Raw genomic sequence first — 23,796 nt, forward strand, 5'->3', positions numbered from 1 at the left:
TTCCAGACAGGGGTCCAAAACAAGAGGCTGCCCAGTCCAGAATTTTAAAGAAGATGTTGGATAGCCATTTGTCTGAAGTAGTGAAGGGTTTCCTGCCTAAGCAGGGGGTTGGACTAGAAGACCCACAAGGTCCCTTCCAACTCTGTTGTCGTTATTATTAAGTGCATGGGGGAAGGAGGAAAGGATTCAGGTCAGGCACATGCTAGTGATGACGAACCTTTTCGGCACTGAGTGCCAAATTATTATTATTATTATTATTTATTAGATTTGTATGTTGCCCCTCTCCGAGAACTCAGGGCAGCTCACAACAATAATAACAAAGTACAAATCCAATATCTAAAAGCACAATTAATAAAATAATCACACAATCCAGTCAAACCATACATAAAACAGTAGTTAGGGGAGGTGTCAATTTCCCCATGCCTGGTGGCAAAGGTGAGTTTTCAACAACTTACGTAAGGCAAGGAGGGTGGGGGCAGTTCTGATCTCCGGGGGGAGTTTATTCTAGAGGGCCAGGGCCACAGAGAAGGCTCTTCCCCTGAGGACATTGCATAGTCGACAGGACCCAGAGAAGGCCCACTCTGTGGTACCTAATCGGCCACTGTGATTCGTGCGTGTGAATCACAGGAGTGTGCGTGCATGCACATGGTGCCAAAAAGGGAGCACTTCATGCTTGTCTAGGCAGCCCAGGTGACATGCACATGACAGAAAATGTATTTCTGGTTTCCAGTGTGCACATGTGTGCTGGCCGGCAAGTCTTCCAGTTACTGCCACGCATGCGTACACGCCATTCAGCTGGCCGGCGCACATTCTCACGCCGGTAAACAGAAGACTAGCTCTTCCGGCTTCTGGCACTGCTGCATGCACAAAGGCCAGCTGATCATGGTGTGCGCATGTGCGCCAGAAATGCGGAAGAGAAATGAGCGCCCCCACATGTGCCAGGTGCCATGGCTCAGCGTGCGACTTCAGGCACGCATGCCACAGGTTCGCCATCACAGCCCTAGAATCTCTCAGGGTATGTCTACAGGATAGTCCTCAATTTACGACCAAAATTGGGCCCAAAATTTCCATTGCTTATCGAGGCCATTGTTAAATGACTCACACCTGATATTATGGTCTTTTTGCCAGGATCAGTAATACACATAAGTTGTTAAGGGAATCATGTCATTAGGTGAATCGGACTTCGCCCACTTCGCTGTCAGCAAGCAGTCAGCTGGGTAGTTTGCTATCACACGACCCTCCAAACAATACAACCACTGTAAATACTTTCGGTTTCCAAGCACCCCAATTTTGATGGTGTGACTATGGGGAAACGGTAACAGTCCTAAGTGGGATGTCTAGTCTTAAAATCCTTTTCCCCCCAGTGCTGTCGTAACTTTAAGCCGTCACTAAACAAATAGCCATAAATCAAGGACTACCTGTAGGAGATTAGACAGTCATAGCTTTAATCTGAGAAGAGTCTTGTTGATTATAGGTGGCCCTCAATTTACAACTACAGTGGACCTCAAAATTTATGTTACTAAATGAGACATTTGTTAACATTTGAGTTTTACCCCCTTTTGCGACTTTTCTCGTTAGTTACACGGTTGTTAAGTGAATGAGATTCCCCATAGTTGACTCTGCTTGCCAGAAGGTTTTATTTATTTATTTTATTTAATTAAATTTACAGGCTGTCCTTCTCCAAATAGACTCAGGGCAACCTGTGAGGGCGGTTGCAAAAGGTGTTTGCCTGACCCCAGGACTCTGCAGCCACCATAAATATGAGTCAGTTGTCCAGCATCCGAATGTAAATCATGTGACCACGGGGATGCTGCAGCGGTCACTAAGGGAACCGCTCTAAATCAAGGACTGCCTGTACATAGAAGCAATAAAGAACTGGACTCGGTTGGATCTCTCTGTGTTGTCGTTGGACTTTGGCCCGACCCTCCGGAATGCCTTCCCCAGCCAGGTGCCTTCCACCAGTGCTACAATTTAACTTATCTGGGGAGGAGGTCCTTCCCGGATCCCTACAAGGAGGCACTTGTGCGCCACCTCCTCAAGAAACCTTCTCTGGACCCAGCCATTCTTAACAACTATTGTCCAGTCTCCAACCTTCCCTTTATGGGGAAGGTTGTTGAGAAGGTGGTGGCGCTCCAACTCCAGCGGTCCTTGGAAGAAGCCGATTATCTAGGCCCTCAACAGGATTCAGGCCCGGCTACAGCATGGAACTGCTTTGGTCGTGCTGATGGATGATCTCTGGCGGGCCCGGGACAGGGGTTCATCCTCTGTCCTGGTGCTTCTGGACCTCTCAGCGACTTTCGCTACCATCGACCATGGTATCCTTTTGCACCGGCTGGAGGGGTTGGGAGTGGGAGGCACTGTTCTTCAGTGGTTCTCCTCCTACCTCTCTGGTCAGTCGCAGTCGGGGGGTCAGAGGTCGACCTCTAGGTTGCTCCCTTGTGGGGTACCTCAGGGGTCGGACTTCTCCCCCCTACTATGTAATATCTACTTGAAACCGCTGGGTGAGATCATTCAAGGGCATGGGGTGAGTTATCATCAGTATGCAGATGATACCCAGCTTTACATCTCCACCCCTTGTCCAGTCGGTGAAGCAGTGGAAGTGATGTGCCGGTGCCTGGAGGCTGTTGGGGTCTGGATGGGTGTCAACAGACTGAAACTCAACCCTGATAAGATGGAATGGCTGTGGGTTTTGCCTCCCAAGGACAATTCCATCTGTCCATCCATTACTCTGGGGGGGGGGAATCGACCCCCTCAGAGAGGGTCCGCAACTTGGGCGTCCTCCTTGATCCACAGCTCACATTAGAGAAACATCTTTCAGCTGTGGCGAGGGGGGCGTTTGCCCAGGTTCGCCTGGTGCACCAGTTGCGGCTCTATTTGGACCGGGAGTCGCTGCTCACAGTCACTCATGCCCTCATCACTTCGAGGCTCGACTACTATAATGCTCTCTACATGGGGCTACCTTTGAAAAGCGTTCAGAAACTTCAGATTGTGCAGAATGCAGCTGCGAGAGCAATCATGGGCCTCCCCAAATATGCCCATGTTGCACCAACACACCTCAGTCTGCATTGGTTGCCGATCAGTTTCCGGTCACAATTCAAAGTGTTGGTTATGACCTATAAAGCCCTTCATGGCACTGGACCAGATTATCTCCGGGACTGCCTTCTGCTGCACAAATCCCGGCAACCAGTTAGGTCCCACAGAGTAGGCCTTCTCCGAGTCCCATCAACTAAACAATGTCGTTTGGCGGGACCCAGGGGAAGAGCCTTCTCTGTGGCGGCCCCAGCCCTCTGGAACCAACTCCCCCCAGAGATTAGAATTGCCCCCACCCTCCTCGCCTTTTGTAAGCTTCTTAAACCCCACCTTTGCCGTCAGGCATGGGGGAACTGAGATACTCTTTCCCCCTAAGCCTTTACAATTTATGCATGGTATGTTTGTATGTATGTTTGGTTTTATAATAAGGTTTTTTTTTTAGTTGTTTTAATATTGGATTGTTGCATGCTGTTTTTTATCACTGTTGTTAGCCACCCCGAGTCTACGGAGAGGGGCGGCATACAAATCCAATAAATAAATAAATACATTTTGGAGGTTGTAATTCCAAACCCTACCGGAATGCACCAAATTGGATGGAATCAGACATTTTGTTTGTCTGTCTGCCTGTTTGTTTGTGTTGGAAGGGACCTTGTAGGCCATCTAGTCCAACCCCCCTGCTCAAGCTGGAGTCCCTACACCATTTTGGACAAATGGCAGTCCAATCTCTATTTGAAAGTCTCAAGTGTTGGAGCTCTCACACCTCTGCAGGCAGGCTATTCCACTGGTTGATTGTTCTGACCATCATAAAGTTCCTCCTTATTTCTAGGTTGAATCTCTCTTTGGTCAGCTCCCATCCGTTATTCCTTGTCCGGCCTTCGGGTACTTTGGAAAACAGCCTGACCTCCTCCCCTCTTCTCTATGGCAGCCCCTGAAATATTGGAAGACTGCTTTCAGTTCTCCCCTGGTCCTTCTCTTTGCCAGACTGACCATAGCAATTGCATTAGCAATAGCATTTAGATTTATATACCACTTCACAGTGCTTTACAGCCCTCTCTAAGCGGTTTAGAGAATCAGCCTATTGCCCCCAACAATCTGGGTCCTCATTTTTACCAACCTTGGAAGGATGAGTCAACCTTGAGATTCAATCTGCCAAACTGCTGGCAGCCGGTGATCAGCAGAAGTAACATGCAAAACTGCAGTCTAACCACTGCACCACTGACGCTCTTGCAAAGCTCCTGCAACCACTCTTCGTATGTTTTAGTGCCCAGTCCTCTTTATCAGATTGGTTGTTACTCCATTGAGAACCGAGTGTGGCTTCCATGTTCAGAAATAGCAAGGACCAGCTACTCAAAACACAGGCAGAAATCCATCACAGACTCCTTTGCAGAATTCCAGGCACCCCCTTTTGATTTAGAAAGGCCTTCCATGCTGCAGGTTGTTCCCCACCCCCACCCCACTAATGAGATCTTTTTTCCTGCACCCTGATTTCTTTTGCAGTTTGCACGAACTGGTGAAACACGAAGTGAATGGCTTGATATTTAAGGACTGGAGCGAACTTGCAGAACAGCTGAAGGTTGGAGGATACTTTTCAGATTAGTTCTTGATTCTGCTTGATTTGGGTTGTTTGCATAATGATTGGATCTTATGATTTATCACTTTGTTGCTTGTATGTATATGGAGAGCTTAAAACACAATTTCCTTGTGTGTCCAATCATACTCCACTCCACTCCACTCTTCTCTCCGCTCTCTTCTCTTCTCTCCACTTCCCATTCCTATTCCCATTATTCCATTCCATTCTTTATTTTTCGGCCTGAATTCCCACTTTCTGCGGTATTTCTCAACTTCCTTTGAATCTGAGAATGGACATATAGTACCAATCATGGTTCTCTTATGTTAGCAATTCCTTGATAATCTTACAACTTGTCATCTTATGGTGTTGACGTTGAGATGGCATTGATCCCATGTCACCTTTAAGTCCTATTTGGAAAAAATAATAGCAATAGCACTTACACTTACAGTATATAGCAATAGCACTTAGATTTATATACCACTTCAGTGCTTTACAGCTCTCTCTAAGCGATTTAGAGAGTCAGCCTATTGCCCCCTAGCAATCTGGGTCCTCATTTTACCCACCTCGGAAGGATGGAAGGCTGAGTCCACCTTGAGCCAGTTAGATCAAACTGCTGATAGTCGGCAGAATACATTCTAAGCACTGTGCATGGTGGAAGGACATAAGAAAAGGAAGGAAGGAAAGAAAAAAGGAAGAGTAATAGCGCTTAGATTTATATACACAATGCTTTTACAGCCCACTTCAAGTGGTTTACAGAGTCAGCTTATTTCCCCCCCCCAAACAATCTGGATCAATGTACCCTTTAAGGTGCGTGGCCGCGCGCCCCAAAATATCCTCCCCGCGCACCCTTTTCCAAGGCCGCACAAGGAACCCAGCGCCTCCAGCCCCCTTGCGCCTCTGGCTTCTCACCGTTGCCCCCTGCCCGATCCGCCCCTCTTTCTCCTCCTCTGCTTCCCGCCTTGGGGCGCGGCTCCTCCCTAAGCGGTGGCTGCAGCGGCGCTGGTGGCTACGGCTTTTCGTCCTCCCAATCCGGCCCCTAGCCACTTCGAGAATGCCCGCCCCTCTCACAGTCCCTTTGCAGAGAGCGCTTTCGTCCCGGCTGTTGGTGAAGGGGCTACAGGAGAGGCGGGGCAGGCGTTCTTCTCACAGTGGAGGCCGGCGAAGGTGATTTGGAATGTCAGGTGTGCGGGCGCTCCCCATCCCCCTGCCATTCAAACAAAAACCTTCGCCGGCCTCCGCAGAGAAGAAAGAGAGAAGAGAGAGAGAGAAAGAGAGCAACAGACATAGCGAGAGAGAGAGAAAGTGAGAGAGAGAGAGAAAGAGGGGAGAGAGAGGGAAAGAGCCTCCCTTTGCTCCACACCGCTTCGCCCTGCCTTTCATCCTGGGCGAAGCGCTGGGGGGAGGGAGTCAGGAAGGTCCTCCTGCCCCCCCCAGCTGAAACACAACGGAGGTCCGCCACCGCCCGCTTGAGCCAGGATGACAGGCAGGGCGAAGCGGCGTGGAGCTCAAGCCGCCGCCGGCTTGAGCCTCCCTTTACTCCACGCCGCTTCACCCTGCCTGTCATCCTGGGCGAAGCGCTGGGGGGAGGGATGTCAGGAAGGTCCTCCTGCCCCCCCCCCCTCCAGCCCAAAACACAATGGAGGTCCGCCGACAGCAGCGGTTTGACCCTCCCATTGCTCCACGCCACTTCGCCGTACCTGTCATCCTGGCTCAAGTGGGCGGCGGCAGACCGCCTTTGTGTTTTTGGCTGGGGGGGCGGGGCAGGAGGACCTTCCTGACTCCCTCCCCACAGCGCTTCGCCCAGGGTGACAGGCAGGGCGAAGCGGCGTGGACGAATGGGAGGCTCAAGCCGCCGCCGGCAGACCGCCTTTGTGTTTTCGGCTGGGGGGGGCAGGAGGGCTGGCCTGCCCCCCCAGCCCCCCAGTGCTTCGCCTTCCACCGGCCAGAAGGAGGAGGAAGGGGGGCATCTTGGCCAGCCGCTGGAAAGCCAAGGGAAAATCCCAAGGCAGTCAGGAGGCGGGGAATCTCGGCGGGGGCAGGAAATGAATGGGAAATCTCTGTATCAGTAAGTGAGCACACATGTCCAGAGTCCAGGGACCCGGGCTCATGTTCGTAAGACGGAAAGGGTTTTTAAGACGAAGCAAAGAAATCTTAACCCCTGGGTTCGTATCTCAAAAAGTACGTATGACCAGGGATTCGTAAGACAAGGTATCACTGTTCCTGCAAAGGGAGGAATTAAATGTATATTTAATTATCTCCTAAAGTCCCCGAGGGCCCATCTTAACAATATCACTTTCCATCCTCTAAAGCTAGTCCAGATGCAAACCAATTTATTTTTGTATGCTAGTGAGCCTGTAATTTTCTCTTTGATCCCTTCAGCCTTCAAAGAGTTTTGCTAGGTTTTTTTTTTAATTACAGTAATTAAGAATTAATTAACAATACATTTTGCAAAGGTTGAGATTACAGCCTTTTCTAAACCTTTTCTGAAGTAGTGAATCTGGCATTGATCAAGACTTTTTTAATATTGAGGGATATAATTAGGGGGCAAATAGAAATTTCCTTCTAGCAAATTTAATTCCTCTTAAGAAAAAAATCTACAATAAGAAAATTGAATGACGAGTTTTTCCTGTGTAATTTTTTTGTTTCTTTTAAAAAAAATCTATTAATATTTGTAACACACAATTTTGGACCACACAAAATACAGGTAATCCACAATTTGCAACCACAAGTGAGCCCAGAATTTCTGTTGCTAAATGAGACATTTGTTAAGTTGAGTATTGTCCCATTATATGAACCATCTTGTTGCAGTTGTTAAGTGAATAACTGCAGTTGATAAGTTAGTAACATGGGCGTTAAGCGTACCAGGCTTCTCTGTTGGTTTTGCTTGTTGAAAGGTCGCAAAGGGAGTTCACATTGCCCTGGGACACAGTAACGGTCATAAGTATGAATCAGTTGCCAAGCATTTGAATTTTCTTCATATGATCCTGCCTCAAAGGTTGTAAGTGTGAAAAATGGCCGTGTCACTTTTTTCAGTGCTGTTGTAACTTTTTGAATGGTCACTATGTGAATTTAGACTATAGTTTTCATAATCCTTATACAGTGATACCTTGTCTTACGAACTTAATTGGTTCTGGGAGGACATTCGTAAGGTGAAAAGTTCGTAAGACGAAACAATGTTTCCCATAGGAAACAATGGAAAACCGATTAATGAGTCCCCGTTTCGGCCGGCCAGGAAGGACGTCTCCGTGACGTCAAAGCTCCGCCCCTGGAATTCCCTATTGGGATTCCCCACCTCTGTTTGAGCCTCCCGACCAGCCGAAAGCTCCACGGCTCTTCTGGGAAGGTGACAGGCGGGCAGCAGCGCTTCTCGGCGTTCTCCTGAACCCAAACCTGAACTTTTGCCGAACTTTCGGGTTCGGTGTTCAGGAGAACTGTTTCGGAAAGTGACAGCTAGGTGGCGGCGCCCAGCGGAGTGTCCGGTGGCGGGGCATCCCGGTGGCGGCGGGTTCGTAAGGCAAAAAAAGTTTGTAAGAAGAGGCAAAAAATTTCCGAACCCTGGGTTCGTATCTCGAAAGGTTCATATGATGAAGGGTTCGTATCATGAGGTACTACTGTATTTTAATGATACAATTTCGTCCTTTTAATAGTTCTCGATATTATTTTAAATAGAATAGAATAGATAGAATAGAATAGAGAATAGAATAGCAGAGAGGGAAGGGGGTCTTGTAGTCCAGGCCCCTGCTTAGGCAGGAAGCCCTATACTATTTCAGACAAATGGTTATCCCTTCTCTTCTTAAAATCTTCCAGCGTTGGAAAATTCACAACTTCCACTGGTTAATTGTTCTGTCAGGAAATTTCTCTTCAATTTGATCTTAATACTGCTTGTATGGGATTTTTTTCACATATAATAATAATAATAATAATAATAATAATAATAATAATAATAATTTATTAGATTTGTATGCCTCCCCTCTCTAAGGATTCGGAGTGGCTCACAACAAATAATACATGAACTACATGATCTACTATGCCCTGGTCAGACCCCACCTGGAGTACTGCATCCAATTTTGGTCACCTCACTACAAAAAAGACATCGAAACTCTGGAGAAGGTGCAAAAAAGAGCAACCAAAATGATTAGGGGACTCGAAACCAAGACTTACGAAGAGAGATTGAGAGAACTGGGCATGGACAGCCTAGAAAAAAGAAGGTCTAGAGGGGACATGATAGCAGTTTACAGATACTTGAGGGGTTGCCACGGTGAGGAGGGGGTCTCTTTATTCCCCAGGGCACCAGAGGGCCGGACGAGGAACAATGGTTGGAAGCTGACCAAGGAGAGATTCAACCTGGAAATAAGGAAGAACTTCCTGACGGTCAGAGCGATCAACCAATGGAACTGCCTGCCAGGGGAGGTGGTGAACTCCCCAACTCTGGACACCTTCAAGAGGAGATTGGACTTCCATTTGGCTGGGGTGCTGTAGGGTTTTCTGCTCAGGCAGGGGGTTGGACTCGATGACCTAACGGTCCCTTTCAACTCTATTAATAAATAAAATAAAATACAAATCCAATATTAAAAAACAATTTTAAAAACCCTTATTAAAAAAAAACATACTGTCCAGACAAACCATGCATAAAATGGAACAGCTAGGGGTATGTCAATTTCTTGGTTTGGGGAAGTAGATATTCTCCTTAGCTACTACGATTTATGTATGGTTTGCTTGGGTTGTGTGATTAATTTTTGTGATAAGGATTTTTAAACTGTTTTTTTAATATTGGATTTGTACATTGTGCATTGTGTTGTGAGTCGCCCCAAGTCTTCGGAGAGGGGCGGCATACAAATCTAATAAATTATTATTATCATTATCATCATTATTATTATTATTATTATTTCATCCTCCATACTGCTCAATGCATAGCATTTTTTAAAATCAATGTGTTTTGTTTTGTTTTTTTGTCTTATAGATGCTTTTTCGTGAATTTTCTGCTGAGGAAAGCCAACTTGCTTTATTCCGAAGAAATCTTCGCCAGGTCAAACAACAACGATGGGATGAAAGCTGGGAACAGACAGTATTTCCTCTGTTTAACGTAAAATAACATTAGTTTGTGATATATTATGTCTTTTTCCAATTTTTTATTATCCTGCCAGTATTTAAAAATTCAAAAATTGGCTTAATTAAAAATGTTAAGACAAACTTTATGTTGAATTGAATTTTTTTTAAATGACATTTTATTTTGGTAAATTAAAAAAAAATCTTTTTTTTTCTCCAATGCACTGCTGCGGAGAGTCCAACATGGAGCGCGCCCGTCATATCAGAGCGGCAAGAGAGCCAGAAGGTTTTCCTGAGGATCGGACTGCTTCACAGCTGACAGGCGCGTCTTTAAAAAAGCCGCCTGCAGCGGAGACACACGCTTTTCTTGTTGGAACGGCCGTTTATTTTCAGAGCCACAAAAGGAATCATCCCACATTCCATTGTCTCAGATCTTTATGGAAAATGTGAAATGCCCATGGCAGCACCCAGCGGCTTCTGTAATGGAAGGTCGATTTTACACCTTCGACCCCGAGATCAAAGAGCTGCTGTCCTTTCCAACTATAGACGAACCAGTGGCAGGTCTGGTCTCGAATGCAATCGTTCCATCAGAGCTTGCCGAGGGTTTAAAGAAGAAGAAAAACTGCAGCATCACAAAGCTTAGTACCGGGAATAATACATACATTGATGGGAATAAGGAGATCGCTGACCATTTCAATAGCTACTTCTGTTCAGTTTTCTCAAAAGACACCTTACAAAATAATAATAATACTATAGAGGGATATAGCATTGCTTCCAGCTGTACGGATTCAGCTCCAGTGATCTTAGAAGCCGATGTCTTAGAAGAACTTGAAAGATTAAAGATAAATAAGGCAATGGGTCCAGATGGCATCCACCCCAGAGTTCTTAAAGAACTCAGATCTGTCATTGCTACCCCCCTGACTGATTTGTTTAACAAATCCCTGTTAACAGGAGATGTTCCTGAGGATTGGAGAATGGCCAGTGTTGTGCCTATCCACAAGAAGGGCAGTAGAGATGAAGCTGGTAACTACAGGCCAGTTAGCTTGACATCAGTTGTAGTTAAAATGATGGAGACTCTACTCAAAAAGAGGATAAATCAGCATCTAAAAAACAATAACTTATTGGACCCAAATCAGCATGGCTTTACTGAAGGCAAATCGTGTCAGACTAATCTCATTGAGTTCTTTGACTATGTCACAAAGGTGTTGGATCAAGGTGGTGCCGTGGATATTGCCTATCTGGACTTCAGCAAAGCCTTTGATACGGTTCCACATAAAGAGCTGATAGATAAATTAGTGAAGATTGGACTTAATCCCTGGATAGTTCAGTGGATTTCAAGCTGGCTGAAGCATAGACATCAGAGAGTTATTGCTAATGGCGAGTATTCTGAGCAGAGTCAGGTTACAAGCGGTGTGCCACAAGGGTCTGTTCTGGGTCCTATTCTTTTTAATATGTTTGTGAGTGACATAGGGGAAGGTTTGGTAGGGAAGGTTTGCCTATTTGCCGATGACTCTAAAGTGTGCAATAGGGTTGATATTCCTGGAGGGGTCTGTAATATGGTAAATGATTTAGCGTTACTAGATAAATGGTCAAAGCAATGGAAACTGCAGTTTAATGTTTCCAAATGTAAAATAATGCACTTGGGGAAAAGGAATCCTAAATCTGAGTATTTCATTGGCAGTTCTGTGTTAGCAAAAACTTCAGAAGAGAAGGATTTAGGGGTAGTGATTTCTGACAGTCTCAAAATGGGTGAACAGTGTGGTCGGGCGGTAGGAAAGGCAAGTAGGATGCTTGGCTGCATAGCTAGGGGTATAACAAGCAGGAAGAGGGAGATTGTGATCCCCTTATATAGAGCGCTGGTGAGACCACATTTGGAGTACTGTGTTCAGTTCTGGAGACCTCACCTACAAAAAGATATTGACAAAATTGAACGGGTCCAAAGACGGGCTACAAGAATGGTGGAAGGTCTTAAGTATAAAACGTATCAGGAAAGACTGAATGAACTCAATCTGTATAGTCTGGAAGACAGAAGGAAAAGGGGGGACATGATCGAAACATTTAAATATGTTAAAGGGTTAAATAGGGTTCAGGAGGGAAGTGTTTTTAACAGGAAAGTGAACACAAGAACAAGGGGACACAATCTGAAGTTAGTTGGGGGAAAGATCAAAGGCAACATGAGAAAATATTATTTTACTGAAAGAGTAGTAGATCCTTGGAACAAACTTCCAGCAGACGTGGTTGGGAAATCCACAGTAACTGAATTTAAACATGCCTGGGATAAACATATATCCATCCTAAGATAAAATACAGGAAATAGTAAAAGGGCAGACTAGATGGACCAAGAGGTCTTTTTCTGCCGTCAGTCTTCTATGTTTCTATGTTTCTTAAAGCCCGATGATAGGAGAGCTGAGACATTGATTCGCAAGACACATCAGACGGCCTCCTGGTCACTGAGAGCCACTTCTGCCGCATCATTTTTTAACAGAGCATGTATACTTTGACTACAAGACATGCAAGCCAAGGTGGGGCCTGAGGACAGCCGTATAAGACAAGACCTCAGTAAGTTGATTCTTGCCTCCAAATTTTCGGCAGACGCCATGTTGAACGCGGCAAAGTTCGCTTCCAGAGCCATGGCCACAACTCTCGCTTCTAGACGCCTGCTCTGGTTGAGGACCTGGCAGGCGGACGCCAAGTCAAGTGGCATTTAGTGTCCGCACCCTTCCAGGGAAGCCAGCTCTTTGGAAGTTCGCTCGACAAGGTCCTTGTAGAGGATAAAGACAAGCGAAAGGTGATGCCAAAATCCGCCAGATGCTCTGACAGGTGCCAGACGCCCTTTGCTCGCCAGCAGCCATTTCGACAGGACTCTTCCTTGGCGAACCCCCAGAACCCAAGGTCGTATACACAAGGGGGATACAAGCAGGGAACCTATAGGGCTGACAGAGGAGGTTATTGAAACCGAGCCAGACAATATCAGCAGCCCAGGAAGCCTTTCAAACCCAACAACCAGAAAGGCTTCCGGGGCCAGAAGTGACTCGGAGGGAAACATCCTTATAGGAGGACGGCTCCAGTCCTTTACAGAAGCTTGGGAATCGACCTTAACAGATGCTTGGGCTCTTTCCACGATATCCCAGGGTATGCGGCTCAACTTCCTTTCAACCCCTCCTCAACGATTCTTGCAATGCCCATGGACCCGTTGTCCTCAAAAGAGAGCCCTCCTAATTCAGGAGGTGAATCATCTGCTTGACATTGGAACCATAGAGACAGTTCCCCAAGTCAAAGAGGCCTAGTGTACTATACGATAGTGTTCATAGTGCCCAAGGCTTCAGTGGGATGCAGATTGATTCTCAGTTTGAAGCAACTCAACATTTACATCAGATATTTGAGATTCAAAATGCACTCCCTGCGTTCCATCCTCTCATCCATCAGACAAGGCGACTGGATGACCTCTATCGACCTGAAGGAGGCATATCTCCACGTACAGGTACACCCCAACCATCAGAAATACCTCAGGTTTTGCATAGAGAGCCAGCATTACCAGTACCGGGCGATGCCCTTCGGGTTATCCTCCGCCCCGAGGACGTTTACAAAGCTTTTGGACATACTCACAGCATCCCTAAGGTCTCGTTCAATTCGCCTTCTGGCGTATTTAGACAACATCGTGACTCTCTCAAAGAACCCCAAGCAGGCACGGGAGGATCTCAATCTCACCATTCAAGTTTTACAGCATCACGGTTTTACAATAAACCTACTGAAGAGTCATCTAAATCCGACCACGTGCCTTCCACATTTAGGCACAATAATAGATATTCGTGCAGGCGAGGTATACTTTTCAGAGGACCACAAGGTAAAGATCCTAAGCATGGTGGATCTCCTCTGCCAACGGAAACGAGTGTCCCTAGCCTTTCTATCTCAACTGCTAGGAACATTTGTCTCCTGCATAGACATTGTTCCCTGGGCCCGACTACATGCCAGAACGCTACAGTGGTTCCTTCTACCCTTTCAACGGAGCAGAACCAGCCACTCTACACGTTTGGTGCTTGTTCCCAGAAAGGTGAGATGTTCACTTCCTTGGTGGCAGTCAACAGCGATTCTTCGAGGCTTCCCGTTCCTGAAACAGGACGAGGTAGTCATCACCACGGATATGAGCCTTGCAGGTTGGGGAGCACACTCCGACTCGCAGGTGGCCCAGGGATTATGGACAGGGGAGGATTTGATGGAGATAAACATCAATTTCCTAGAATTGAGGGCAGTATTCTTAGCCTTACAAGCCTTCCAGACGCAGTGCCAAGGCAATCATGTATTGATACTAATGGACAATGTGGCCGCTCGATCCCACATAAATCATCAAGGTGGGACGAGATCGGGAAGGCTGATGAAGGAGGCCAAATCCCTGATGACCTGGGCAGAGAGTCATTTGCTCTCCATACGAGCCGAACACATTTCAGGGGTGGACAATGTGCAGGCAGATTGGCTAAGCAGGTCTACCCTGCATCCAACGGAGTGGAGCATGGGCACAGACTCATTCCAAGACATTACCAACAGGTACAGGAAGCCGCTCGTGGATTTGTTTGCCACGCCGGAAAATACACAGCTGCCTCGCTTTTTTTCTCGCTTCCCGTCACCGGGAGCCGAGGGAGTCAACGCCCTGAGGGTCCCATGGCCACCAGGGCTTCTCTATGCCTTTCCGCCAGTGTGCCTTATTCCCAGGGTAATTACCAAACTAATTCTAGACAAGGCACCGTATTGGCCTTGTCGTCCATGGTTTGCGGACCTTATGGAGTTAACACTCCCTCCACCATGGCGACTTCCGACCCTCAATGGTGGAAACTTGCCGTGTGGCACTTGAGGGGGACCGCATGAGACAAGCATGGTTGCCAGAAAGAGTCGTCTCAACCATACAAGCGGCTCGAAGACCATTGACTACCAGAATATATCAGGCCACTTGGGCGGCCTTTTCTCAATTCTGTGCAGGACTACAAGTGGAACCTCAGTTTGCTTCTGTGGACACCTTGCTAGCCTGTTTACAATCTGAACTCGACAGGGGATTGGCTCCCAATACGCTGCAACGACAAGTCGCCGCCATCTCCACAATTGTGAAGCTGGATAATTGGAAGTCTGTGACTCATCACCCTTGGGTCAGGGATTTCCTAAGAGGTGCTGCCAATTTGAGCCCATCGGTAGTACACAGGTTTCCTACCTGGGATCTTCCGTCTGTCTTGGAGGCGATGTGTGCACCACCATTTGAACCTCTACGCCACATCTCCTTGCGGCTCCTGTCATTCAAGACGGCCTTCTTGGTGGCCATTACGTTGGCCAAGGAGGGTATCCGAACTCGCAGCCCTGTCTGTCAGACCTGACCTGTGCGTATTTTACCCAAATAGGGTAGTGTTACGCCTGGACCCAACCTTTTTGCCAAAGGTAAACTCACTCTTCCATAGAGCTAATGAGCTCATCCTACCAGATTTCTGCTCTTACGGTGTGCACCCATTGGAACTGTGTTGGCACAAACTAGACGTGCGTCATGCCTTAAAGATTTACATTCGGCGAACTGCTCCATACCGTAAAACGGAAGCCCTGTTTGTGTCATTTGCGCCATCTTCCTTTGGGGCTAGGGTGTCCCCTACGACAATTAGCCGTTGGGTGAGATCCTGTATTGTCACTGCTTACGAATCACAGTCACTGCCGATTCCTGGAAACATTACCGCCCACTCTACGAGGAGTGCTGCAACACCGACGGCGTGGAATGCTCAGGCTCCCTTAGAGGACATTTGTCGAGCGGCCACTTAGATCACTCCAGATACTTTTATCAAGCACTATAGACCGGACTTGTTTGGGTCCACAGAGGCGGCCTTTGGCCGAAGAGTGCTACAGTGGGTGTGTGAAACACATGGTCCAGCCTTCTCCCGCCCTGTCATCGTAAGCTTGGGTATATCCCATGTTGGACTCTCCGCAGCAGTGCATTGGAGAAAGACCGTTGTACTCACCTGAATGGTCTTCTCGATGCACTGTGAGGAGAGTCCAAACCCACCCGGCCATTTGGCCCAGGGGCTCAATTCTTTTACTGTTGGTTTAATAAAGTTATGTTTGTTGCACTACTCCTTCGTTTTTATTGACTGAGCTATTGGGGGTAGGTATGGGGCGGAGCTAATTATTATTCTAATCACACTCAGTCCCTAACCAATCAGGCTGAAGTATCACCCATGTTGGACTCTCCTCACAGTGCATCGAGAAGACTGTTCAGGTGAGTACAACGGTCCATTTTTGTCCCTTACTTGAGTAGATTCTAGGCAAACTCAGGTGCCAGTTCATGGATGGAAATTAGGCTTATGCAGGTAGTCCTTGACTTATAACAGTTTATTTAGTGACCGTACAAAGAGGAATGAAAAAACTGACTTATGACCATTTTTTCAAGGTTACGACCTTTGAAGCATTCCCCCATGGTCACGTAATCAAAATTCAAATGCTTGCCAACTGGTTCATACTTGTGACGGTTGCACTGTCCTGGGGGATCACTGTCATGTGATCCCCTCTTGCGACTTTCCGACAAGACAATGAGGAAGCAGATTCACTTAATGACGGCGCTTACTTACTTATCAACTGTAACAAGAATGGTCATAAAATGGGGCAAAACTCACTTAACAAATATCTCACTTAACCACAAAAATTTTGGGGTGAATTGTGATTCTAAGCCGAGGACTCTAATACTTGAATTGCAATTGGAATTAGAATTGAAATAATGGTTTTGCCTGCTGGGAACTAGCTTGCTGCCTTGTAATCATAATTCTTATGGACAAGAACTTGAAGTTCTTCAGATGTAACAAGGTAGATGTTTTGATCTAGGCTTCCTGATAAAACACAAACTTGTCCCTCCCCAAACCCTCTTTTTATTTCAACGGCTATGAATTACGTTCATTGCCAGCCATAATAATTCCCAAACAATGTTAATTAGTCTGACAGAAGTATTTTGGGAGAAGGCTGATAAGCACCAACCTTTATCTCTCTTGACAGGCTGCCAAAGACCTAATTGGCAAGGAGCTTTGCAAGGCCAGACAGAACACAGAGTCAGAACTGAGATGCTGAGTTACACCAGAATTGAACCAAGTTGCTTCTTGCAAGGAGCACATCTAGTTGTTCCTCTTTTATGTCCTATGGGAGGGGCCAATCATCTTCAAGCCTTACTCCCGAGTAGCTCTTTTCTCTCTAACTCTTCTTGCTCTGTACATGCGCGCATTGGGAAGAGGCTCTCCCTCTTCCTCTGCCTCGTTCATGTCAGCCTCTGGAGCAAATCTGGGCAAAGGGCAGTCCGCGGGCTGCATCCGGCCCGCCTGCTGTCTGTGACTGATCCACGGAGGTCGGGGACTCGAGGTCCACTCCAGTGTGAGGATGAAAGAGCTCACCGCGTCTGCCGGGGCCACTCCGGTTCCTGCTTTCCTGATGAATCATGAGGAAAGCAGGAACTGGAGGAGTCCCGGCAGATGCGGTAAGCTCTTTCATCCTCGCACTGGAGCGGACCCCGACCTTCTACCAAGAGCGGCCGAGCACAGAAACCACGCAAACACTCCAACGCATGACTGTGGTGCACCATGTTGCCGTAAAGCAAACAATTAGGGGTCTGTAGAGTGGGTCTGGGTGTTTAGGTCAGGCCAGGGTCTATGTCTTTACAGTACTGGATAGAACTGAATTAATTATATTAGTCCGGCCCTCTAAAACCATCCCAATTTCTCATGCGGCCTCATGGCAAAATTAATTGCCCACTCTGGAGTCAGCACAGAACTCCCAGATGGCTCAGGCTGTATCTCTGCCTCCACACTCCAAGACTGGCCCATGGTCCTCCGTAGCCTCCTCGCTGTCTGACTCTGCTACCAACTATTAGTTCTTAGTATGATGTCTCTGAAAATAAATATGTCCCGCATTTTTCAGAGTATAAGACGCACCAGAATATAAGACACATCTTAGTTTTTGGGGAGGAAAATAAGGGGAAAAAATCAGGTGTTCATCTGGCTAGCATCGTTAGTCTGGTCAGTTTCAGCACATTATTTTATCCCTTAGTTAAGGGCTTAAAAGATATTTATTCTGAGACAATAACAATGAAAGCTTGAAAGCCAGTAAGAGCTGGGAACATCATTAGCACCTGGAAAGAAACAGTCTGAGCAAGTAGAGCAATGGAAAAAACGCTGCAAAGACGTAGGGCTCGGAAAACATTCTTCTTTGCAGAGAGTAACAGTGAAAGAGCTTGTAAGCGGGCAAGAGCTGGGAACATTGTTAGCACCTGGTTAGGGCTGGAAAGAAACTTACTCAGAGCGAGTTAGAGTAATGAAAAAACCCCTGCAAAGACTTAGGGCTTGGAAAACATTCTTCACAGAGAGAAACAATGAAAGAGCCTGCAACGTAAGAGCTGGGAAGATCATTAGCAGCTAGTTAGGGCTGGGGGGGGGGGGGAGCTACATTCAGAGTATAAGACGCACCCTAATTATCAGCCTCTTAGGGAGAAAAAATGTCTCTCTTATACACTGAAAAATACTGCATTTTATTTTTCCCATACCATATAAGCATGTGCCAGCCTATCTGCAAGTCATGTCCTTCTATGTCGAGAGCCTTTGATTGCTTAATAAGATCCATTCTCTCATCCATGTCAATACAATAGTCCAAATCCCCCTCTAGTCCTGGCATCTTGAAACAATTTTAGACTTATTCGCACTCTCTTTTTTGTTGCCAAAGTTTGAAATCATTGTATTAATCTCTTTAAAATATTTAATAATCCTATTGTTTAAAATAGGAATAAATGAGGTAATATGTTCATCATAATCAGCGCAGTTCTGCCCATAAATGATATCTGAAGATTTTTCCATTTATCTAACTCTCTGTTTCTTTAACACTGCTACTAGCTCCACAAGCCACTGGTGGACCACAACTGATTAAATCGAAACAGATGGGAAAATCACTTTTCTTGAGAGTCTTAAGTGTCATAGCAACATACTTCTGAGTCACCCGACTCACTACACATGACCTTCACAAATATCCGAAAAATATTGAGTTTCCGCATGAATTTTTCAAATAAAAAGTATCTGAAAATAAGATGTCAAAAAGTCCACATTTAAATGCTTATCTGAATTGGAAGGGAAAGGCAGTTTATAAATATTCAATGCTTAGACAGGTGTATGGATGTGCGTGCAATTTTCTTCAATTTCAAACAGCCAAATGCTATGGGTGCAAACATGTTTGTCTCAAGAATACTATATTCTGTAAAAAAAAAAATCTTTTCATTGGGCTTTATCTCTTGCTTTTTCATCTCTTAATGCAGCGGCCAATATCTGAAAACTGATCTCCCTTATTTGAAGTGTTTAGGTGAAAAAAGAGCTATTGAATATTACACTCCTGCAGTGGGATACGACTGGAAGATATTTTATTCACCCAAGATGCATAATTCATAGAAGGCTGGTGGCATTTAGTGATAAATTCTTGTTCTTGAATTCTTACTGAGAATAGTTTTTTCCCCTTGCAGAAGAAATTATTTTGTTGCCGTAAAACACGTAAGAAACAGAACTGTTGGTTAAACTTGTTGCAGTGTTAAAGAAAAATAGGAAAGGGTAGAATTTTCTGTTATGCGATAGGACTGACAAAATTCCTCTGTCAAGTGATCAAACTGCAAATCTTACAGTTGTTGTTTTTTTTTACTGCCCTTGGTTCTTTTTTGAATGGAAAAAAATAGAACATAATGATTAGGGGACTGGAGGCTAAAACATATGAAGAACGGTTTCAGGAATGGGGCATGGCTAGTTTGATGAAAAAAAGGACCGGGGAGACATGATAGCAGTCTTCCAGTATCTCAGGGGTTGCCACAAAGAAGAGGGAGTCAATCTATCCCCCAAAGCACCTGAGGGTAGAACAAGAAGCAATGGATGGAAACTAAACAAGGAGAGAAGCAACTGAGAACTAAGGAGAAATTTCCTGACAGTCAGAACTGTTGATCAGTGGAACAGCTTGCCTCCAGAAGTTGTGAATGCAACTTTGGAAATTTTTAAGCAGATGTTGGATAACCATCTGTCTGAAGTAGTGTAGGGTTTTCTGCCTAAGCAGAGGGTCGGACTAGAAGACCTCCAAGGTCCCTTCCAACTTGTTGTTTATTTATTTACTTATTTGATTATTTTTATGCCGCTCTTCTCCTTAGACTCAGGGCGGCTTACAGCACTTTTTAACAGAGCCAGCCTATTGCCCCCACAATCCAGGTCCTCATTTTACCCACCTCGGAAGGATGGAAGGCTGAATCAACCTGGAGCCTGTGATGAGATTTGAACCGTTGACCTACAGATCTACAGTCAGCTTCAGTGGCCTGCAGTACAGCACTCTACCTGCTGCGCCACCCCCGTTCTTGTTGTTCTTCTGTTGTTTGTTGTTATTATTATTATTTATTACTATTATTACTATTACTATTATTATTATTATTACTGCTGCTGCTGCTACTACTACTACTACTACTACTACTACTACTACTACTACTACATCCTAGGGTTGGAAGGGACCTCAGAGGTCTCCTAACCACATATTTCATTCAATTTCATGACATTTTTTGAGATGGTTGTGAAGTAAACACTGCTTATTTGGTGAATCAGTGGTTCATTATGGGCCAGTTTTTGCCAAAAGCCAGAAATAAATGCTGGGTTTTGCCACAACTTCATAAAATGCAGTCATGTGGCCATTTTGTTGTTGTTGCACTAATGTCCAACCTCTTGTGACCCCATAGACAACATTCCTCCAGGCCTTCCTGTCCTCTACCATCCCCCAGAGTCCATTTAAGCTCATGCCGACTGTTTTCAGTGACTCTATCTAGCCTCTTCATTCTCTGTTGTCCCCCTTCTTCTTTTGCCCTCAATCTTTCCCAGCATTAGGCTCTTCTCCAGCGAGTCCTTCCTTCCTATTCATTAGGTGGCCAAAGTCTTTGAGTTCCATCTCCAGGATCTGGCCTTCTAAAGAGCAGTCAGGGTAGATCTCCTCTAGGACTGACCGGTTGGACCGCCTTGCAGTCCAAGGGACTCGCCGGAGTCTTCTCCAGCACTAGTTCAAAGGCCTCCATTCTTTGCTGCTTATCGTTCCTTGTGGTCCAACTTTCACAGCCATACATTGCAACTGGGAAAACGTGGCCCTGAATAGTACAAATCACACTAACTGTGGGACGGTCGCTGAGTTCTCCATGTGCAGTCGCATGATCATGGAGGACGGCCATTAGAAATCCGGGGTGGCGCAGCAGGTAGAGTGCAGTACTGCAGGCCACTGAAGCTGGCTGCTAGATCTGCAGGTCTGGTTCAAATCTCGTCATCGGCTCAAGGTTGACTCAGCCTTCCATCCTTCTGAGGTGGGTAAAATGAGGACACGGATTGTGGGGGGGCAATATGCTGACTCTGTTAAAAAGTGCTATTGCTAACAGGTTGTAAGCCGCCCTGAGCCTAAGGAGAACGGTGGCATAAAAATTGAATAAATAAATAATAAACAAACAAACAAACAAACAAACAAATAAATTAGAATTTCAGAACTGGGTCATAAGTACCACAGTGTAATCCATTGAGTTGCCAAACATTTTGTTAATTGACTGGTCATAAGACAGAATGAGAATCAGAATAGATCTGTGAAGCACATTGGAGAGCATAGACACCAAAGACAAATTCCTTGCGTGTCCAATCACACTTGACCAATAAAAGAATTCTATTCTCAACAACTTTGCAGAAATTACATTCCAGATTTTCAACACATTCAGCATCTAATCCCGGTTAACATTTCACACATAAGAAAAAAGAAATAGAAATAAATGTTGGAGAGATAGCAAGGGGGGAATCATTTTGCTTATGTAGTGTCATTCCCAAACATTTGTAAATTTGGGGATATAATACTTCAGACAATCCTATTAATTACAAATCAAAGAATAAAGAAAACATCTTGCAGCTTTTGTTATTATCTGTTAAGAATGCAAATTTGAAAAGTAAGACACTATTACACTTGTTATTAATGCTGCTAGATTAGTAACAGAAAATACTGAGTATATCTAGAAGGGTCATCTTAGAAAAATTGGAATGATAAATATGGTCCATTGCCTTAACAGAAAAATTAACATATAAATTGAAACCAGTTAAAGAAAAATAAGAGAGAAAATTACTTTCCCACCCCCCCTATGGACTGATTTCATATAATACTCTAATGATGAAAATAGTAATCAACCTATGTAATCAGCCATCTACATTCCATTATTTATATAGAAAATATACTGTAAATGTAAATTGACTATATATACATCGTATATGAAGATTAATAATACCCTTGCTTTGCAAGATATTAAAAAGGTATTGATTTGAATCTATGAAATATTCTTCATTGTACAATTACTAGCAGGTACATTCCAGTATTAATACAAAAATAAACTTCTGGGCATTAAGGAGACCTTCAAAATGGAACAAGTGAACCCAAGAGGTCCTCTCGGTTGAAACCACTTGATGTTCTGAATTCCTAGCTTGATTAGAAAATGGGCCCAATGTCACAGAACCAGGTACAATGCTTCATTGAATCAATTATATGAAGGTAATCCTTGACAGATTACTGATTTGGCAAAACCTGTCTCAAAAACAGCAGCTGTGAGGATTTTGGAGTCTTAGTGAAGAATCACTTAAACAGGAGCCAGTATTCCAGTATTTAAGGGGTTGCCACAAAGAAGAGGGGGCTAAATTATTCTCCAAAGCACCAAAGGGCAGGACAAGAAACAATGGTTGGAAAGTAACCAAAGAGAGAAGCAACCTGGAACTAAGAAGAAACTTCCTAATAGTGAAGACAATTAACCATTGGAATAACTTGCCTCGAGATGTTATGGGTGCTTAAAACCTTTATCCCTGGAGGTTTTAAGCACAGTCACTTGTCTGAAATGGTATAGGATATCCTGCTTGAGCAGGGGGCAGGAATAGAAAAAGTTAGGGATTTTTGAACTTCTATAATTGTCATTCGTCTTGGAGTATTTCTCACTCAAAAGCTAAGGCTTTTCCCTGATTTTAGCCTTTAGTAGAACTTTGTGAAATTGTGATCTATTAGGAAGTTATTATTAATTACCATTAATATACATTGCTGAAGATTCATCTGTGTATATAAAGCAAGTATCAAATAAAAGCAATTAGCTCTTTAATATTTTGTAATAGGTTTCTGTGCATCCATGTGATTATACAATTTTTTCAATTAAATGTCATCTTGTAGGACCAGGGAAAGCGTAATTTCTCTGTTGCAATATATTTTCTCAAATGTAAAAAAACTGTGGTGTAATGTTAGTTGTGTTAGCGCAGTGTTTCCCAACCTTTTTTGAGCCGCGGCACATTATTCATGTTTTCAAAATTCTGGGGAACACTGAAGGGGGGCGCGGGGGGGCTAAAGAAAAGTTTGGACAAAAAAAAAAAATCTTCCTCCATTTCACTCCATTTCTCCCTCCCTCTTTCTCTCTCTTCCTTCCTTCCCTTCTTTCTCTCCATCCCTCTTTCTTTCTTCCTCTCTTTTTTGCTCTCTCTCTCCCTCCTTCCCTCCCTCTATGTCTTTCCCTCTCCCTCCTTCCCCCCTTTCTTTCTCTCTCTCTCTTGCTTTCTTTCCCTCTCTTTCTCTTGCTTTCTTTCTCTCATTCTCTCTCCCCTCCTTTTTCTCTCTCTCTCTTTCTCTCTCGTTCACCACGCCAGCAACAGAGAGAAAAAGAAAGAGCGAGAGAGAGCCGGAGAGAGAGTGGAGTGCGCAGCAGCCATCAGCCTCCTCGCCCTCCCAGACGTCCCCAGCACCCGGCCTCGCGCCGCCTCCCGTTAGCCCGGCCGAAAGCCACACAGTCCCGGACTCCCGGATCGCTCGCTTCTCCGGCCAGCACGGCGCTTTCCTGGGCAGATGGCTTTGCTGACCGGAGAAGCGAGCGATCCGGGAGTCCGGGACTGTGTGGCTTTGCGCCATGAAGAGAAAACGGCATCAGGGAAAAGTCGGCCGTTTTCTCTTCATGGCGCAAAGCCACACAGTCCCGGACTCCCGGATTGCTCGCCCCAAGGCAGGAGGCGGCGGCGGAGGAGAGTGGGCGGATCGGGCGGGCAATGGGGCAGGGCGGAGAAGCCAGGGGCGCGTTTGGCCGGAGGCACCGTGGGGAGGCAGTGGCAGGG

General features: G+C 45.5%; 1 protein-coding gene across 6 annotated transcripts in view; it reads left to right on the top strand.

Moving 5' to 3' along the window:
• Nucleotides 1-9,790, top strand: part of ALG1 (ALG1 chitobiosyldiphosphodolichol beta-mannosyltransferase) — a 48,192-nt gene extending 38,402 nt beyond the window's left edge. For all 6 annotated transcript variants that reach the window (XR_011559834.1, XM_070760809.1, XM_070760810.1 and 3 more), the window contains 2 exons: nt 4,528-4,603; nt 9,561-9,790. Coding sequence is in view for 5 of the 6 variants with exons in the window: in XM_070760809.1 (XP_070616910.1) it covers nt 4,528-4,603; nt 9,561-9,692 (208 nt within the window). In the remaining variant the exon portion in view is untranslated. The remainder of the gene's footprint in view (nt 1-4,527; nt 4,604-9,560) is intronic.
• The last annotated feature ends 14,006 nt before the right edge of the window (nt 9,791-23,796 follow it).

Source organism: Erythrolamprus reginae, chromosome 9 (genome assembly GCF_031021105.1).
Source record: "Erythrolamprus reginae isolate rEryReg1 chromosome 9, rEryReg1.hap1, whole genome shotgun sequence".
In the NCBI taxonomy this organism is placed as follows: Eukaryota; Metazoa; Chordata; class Lepidosauria; order Squamata; family Dipsadidae; genus Erythrolamprus; species Erythrolamprus reginae.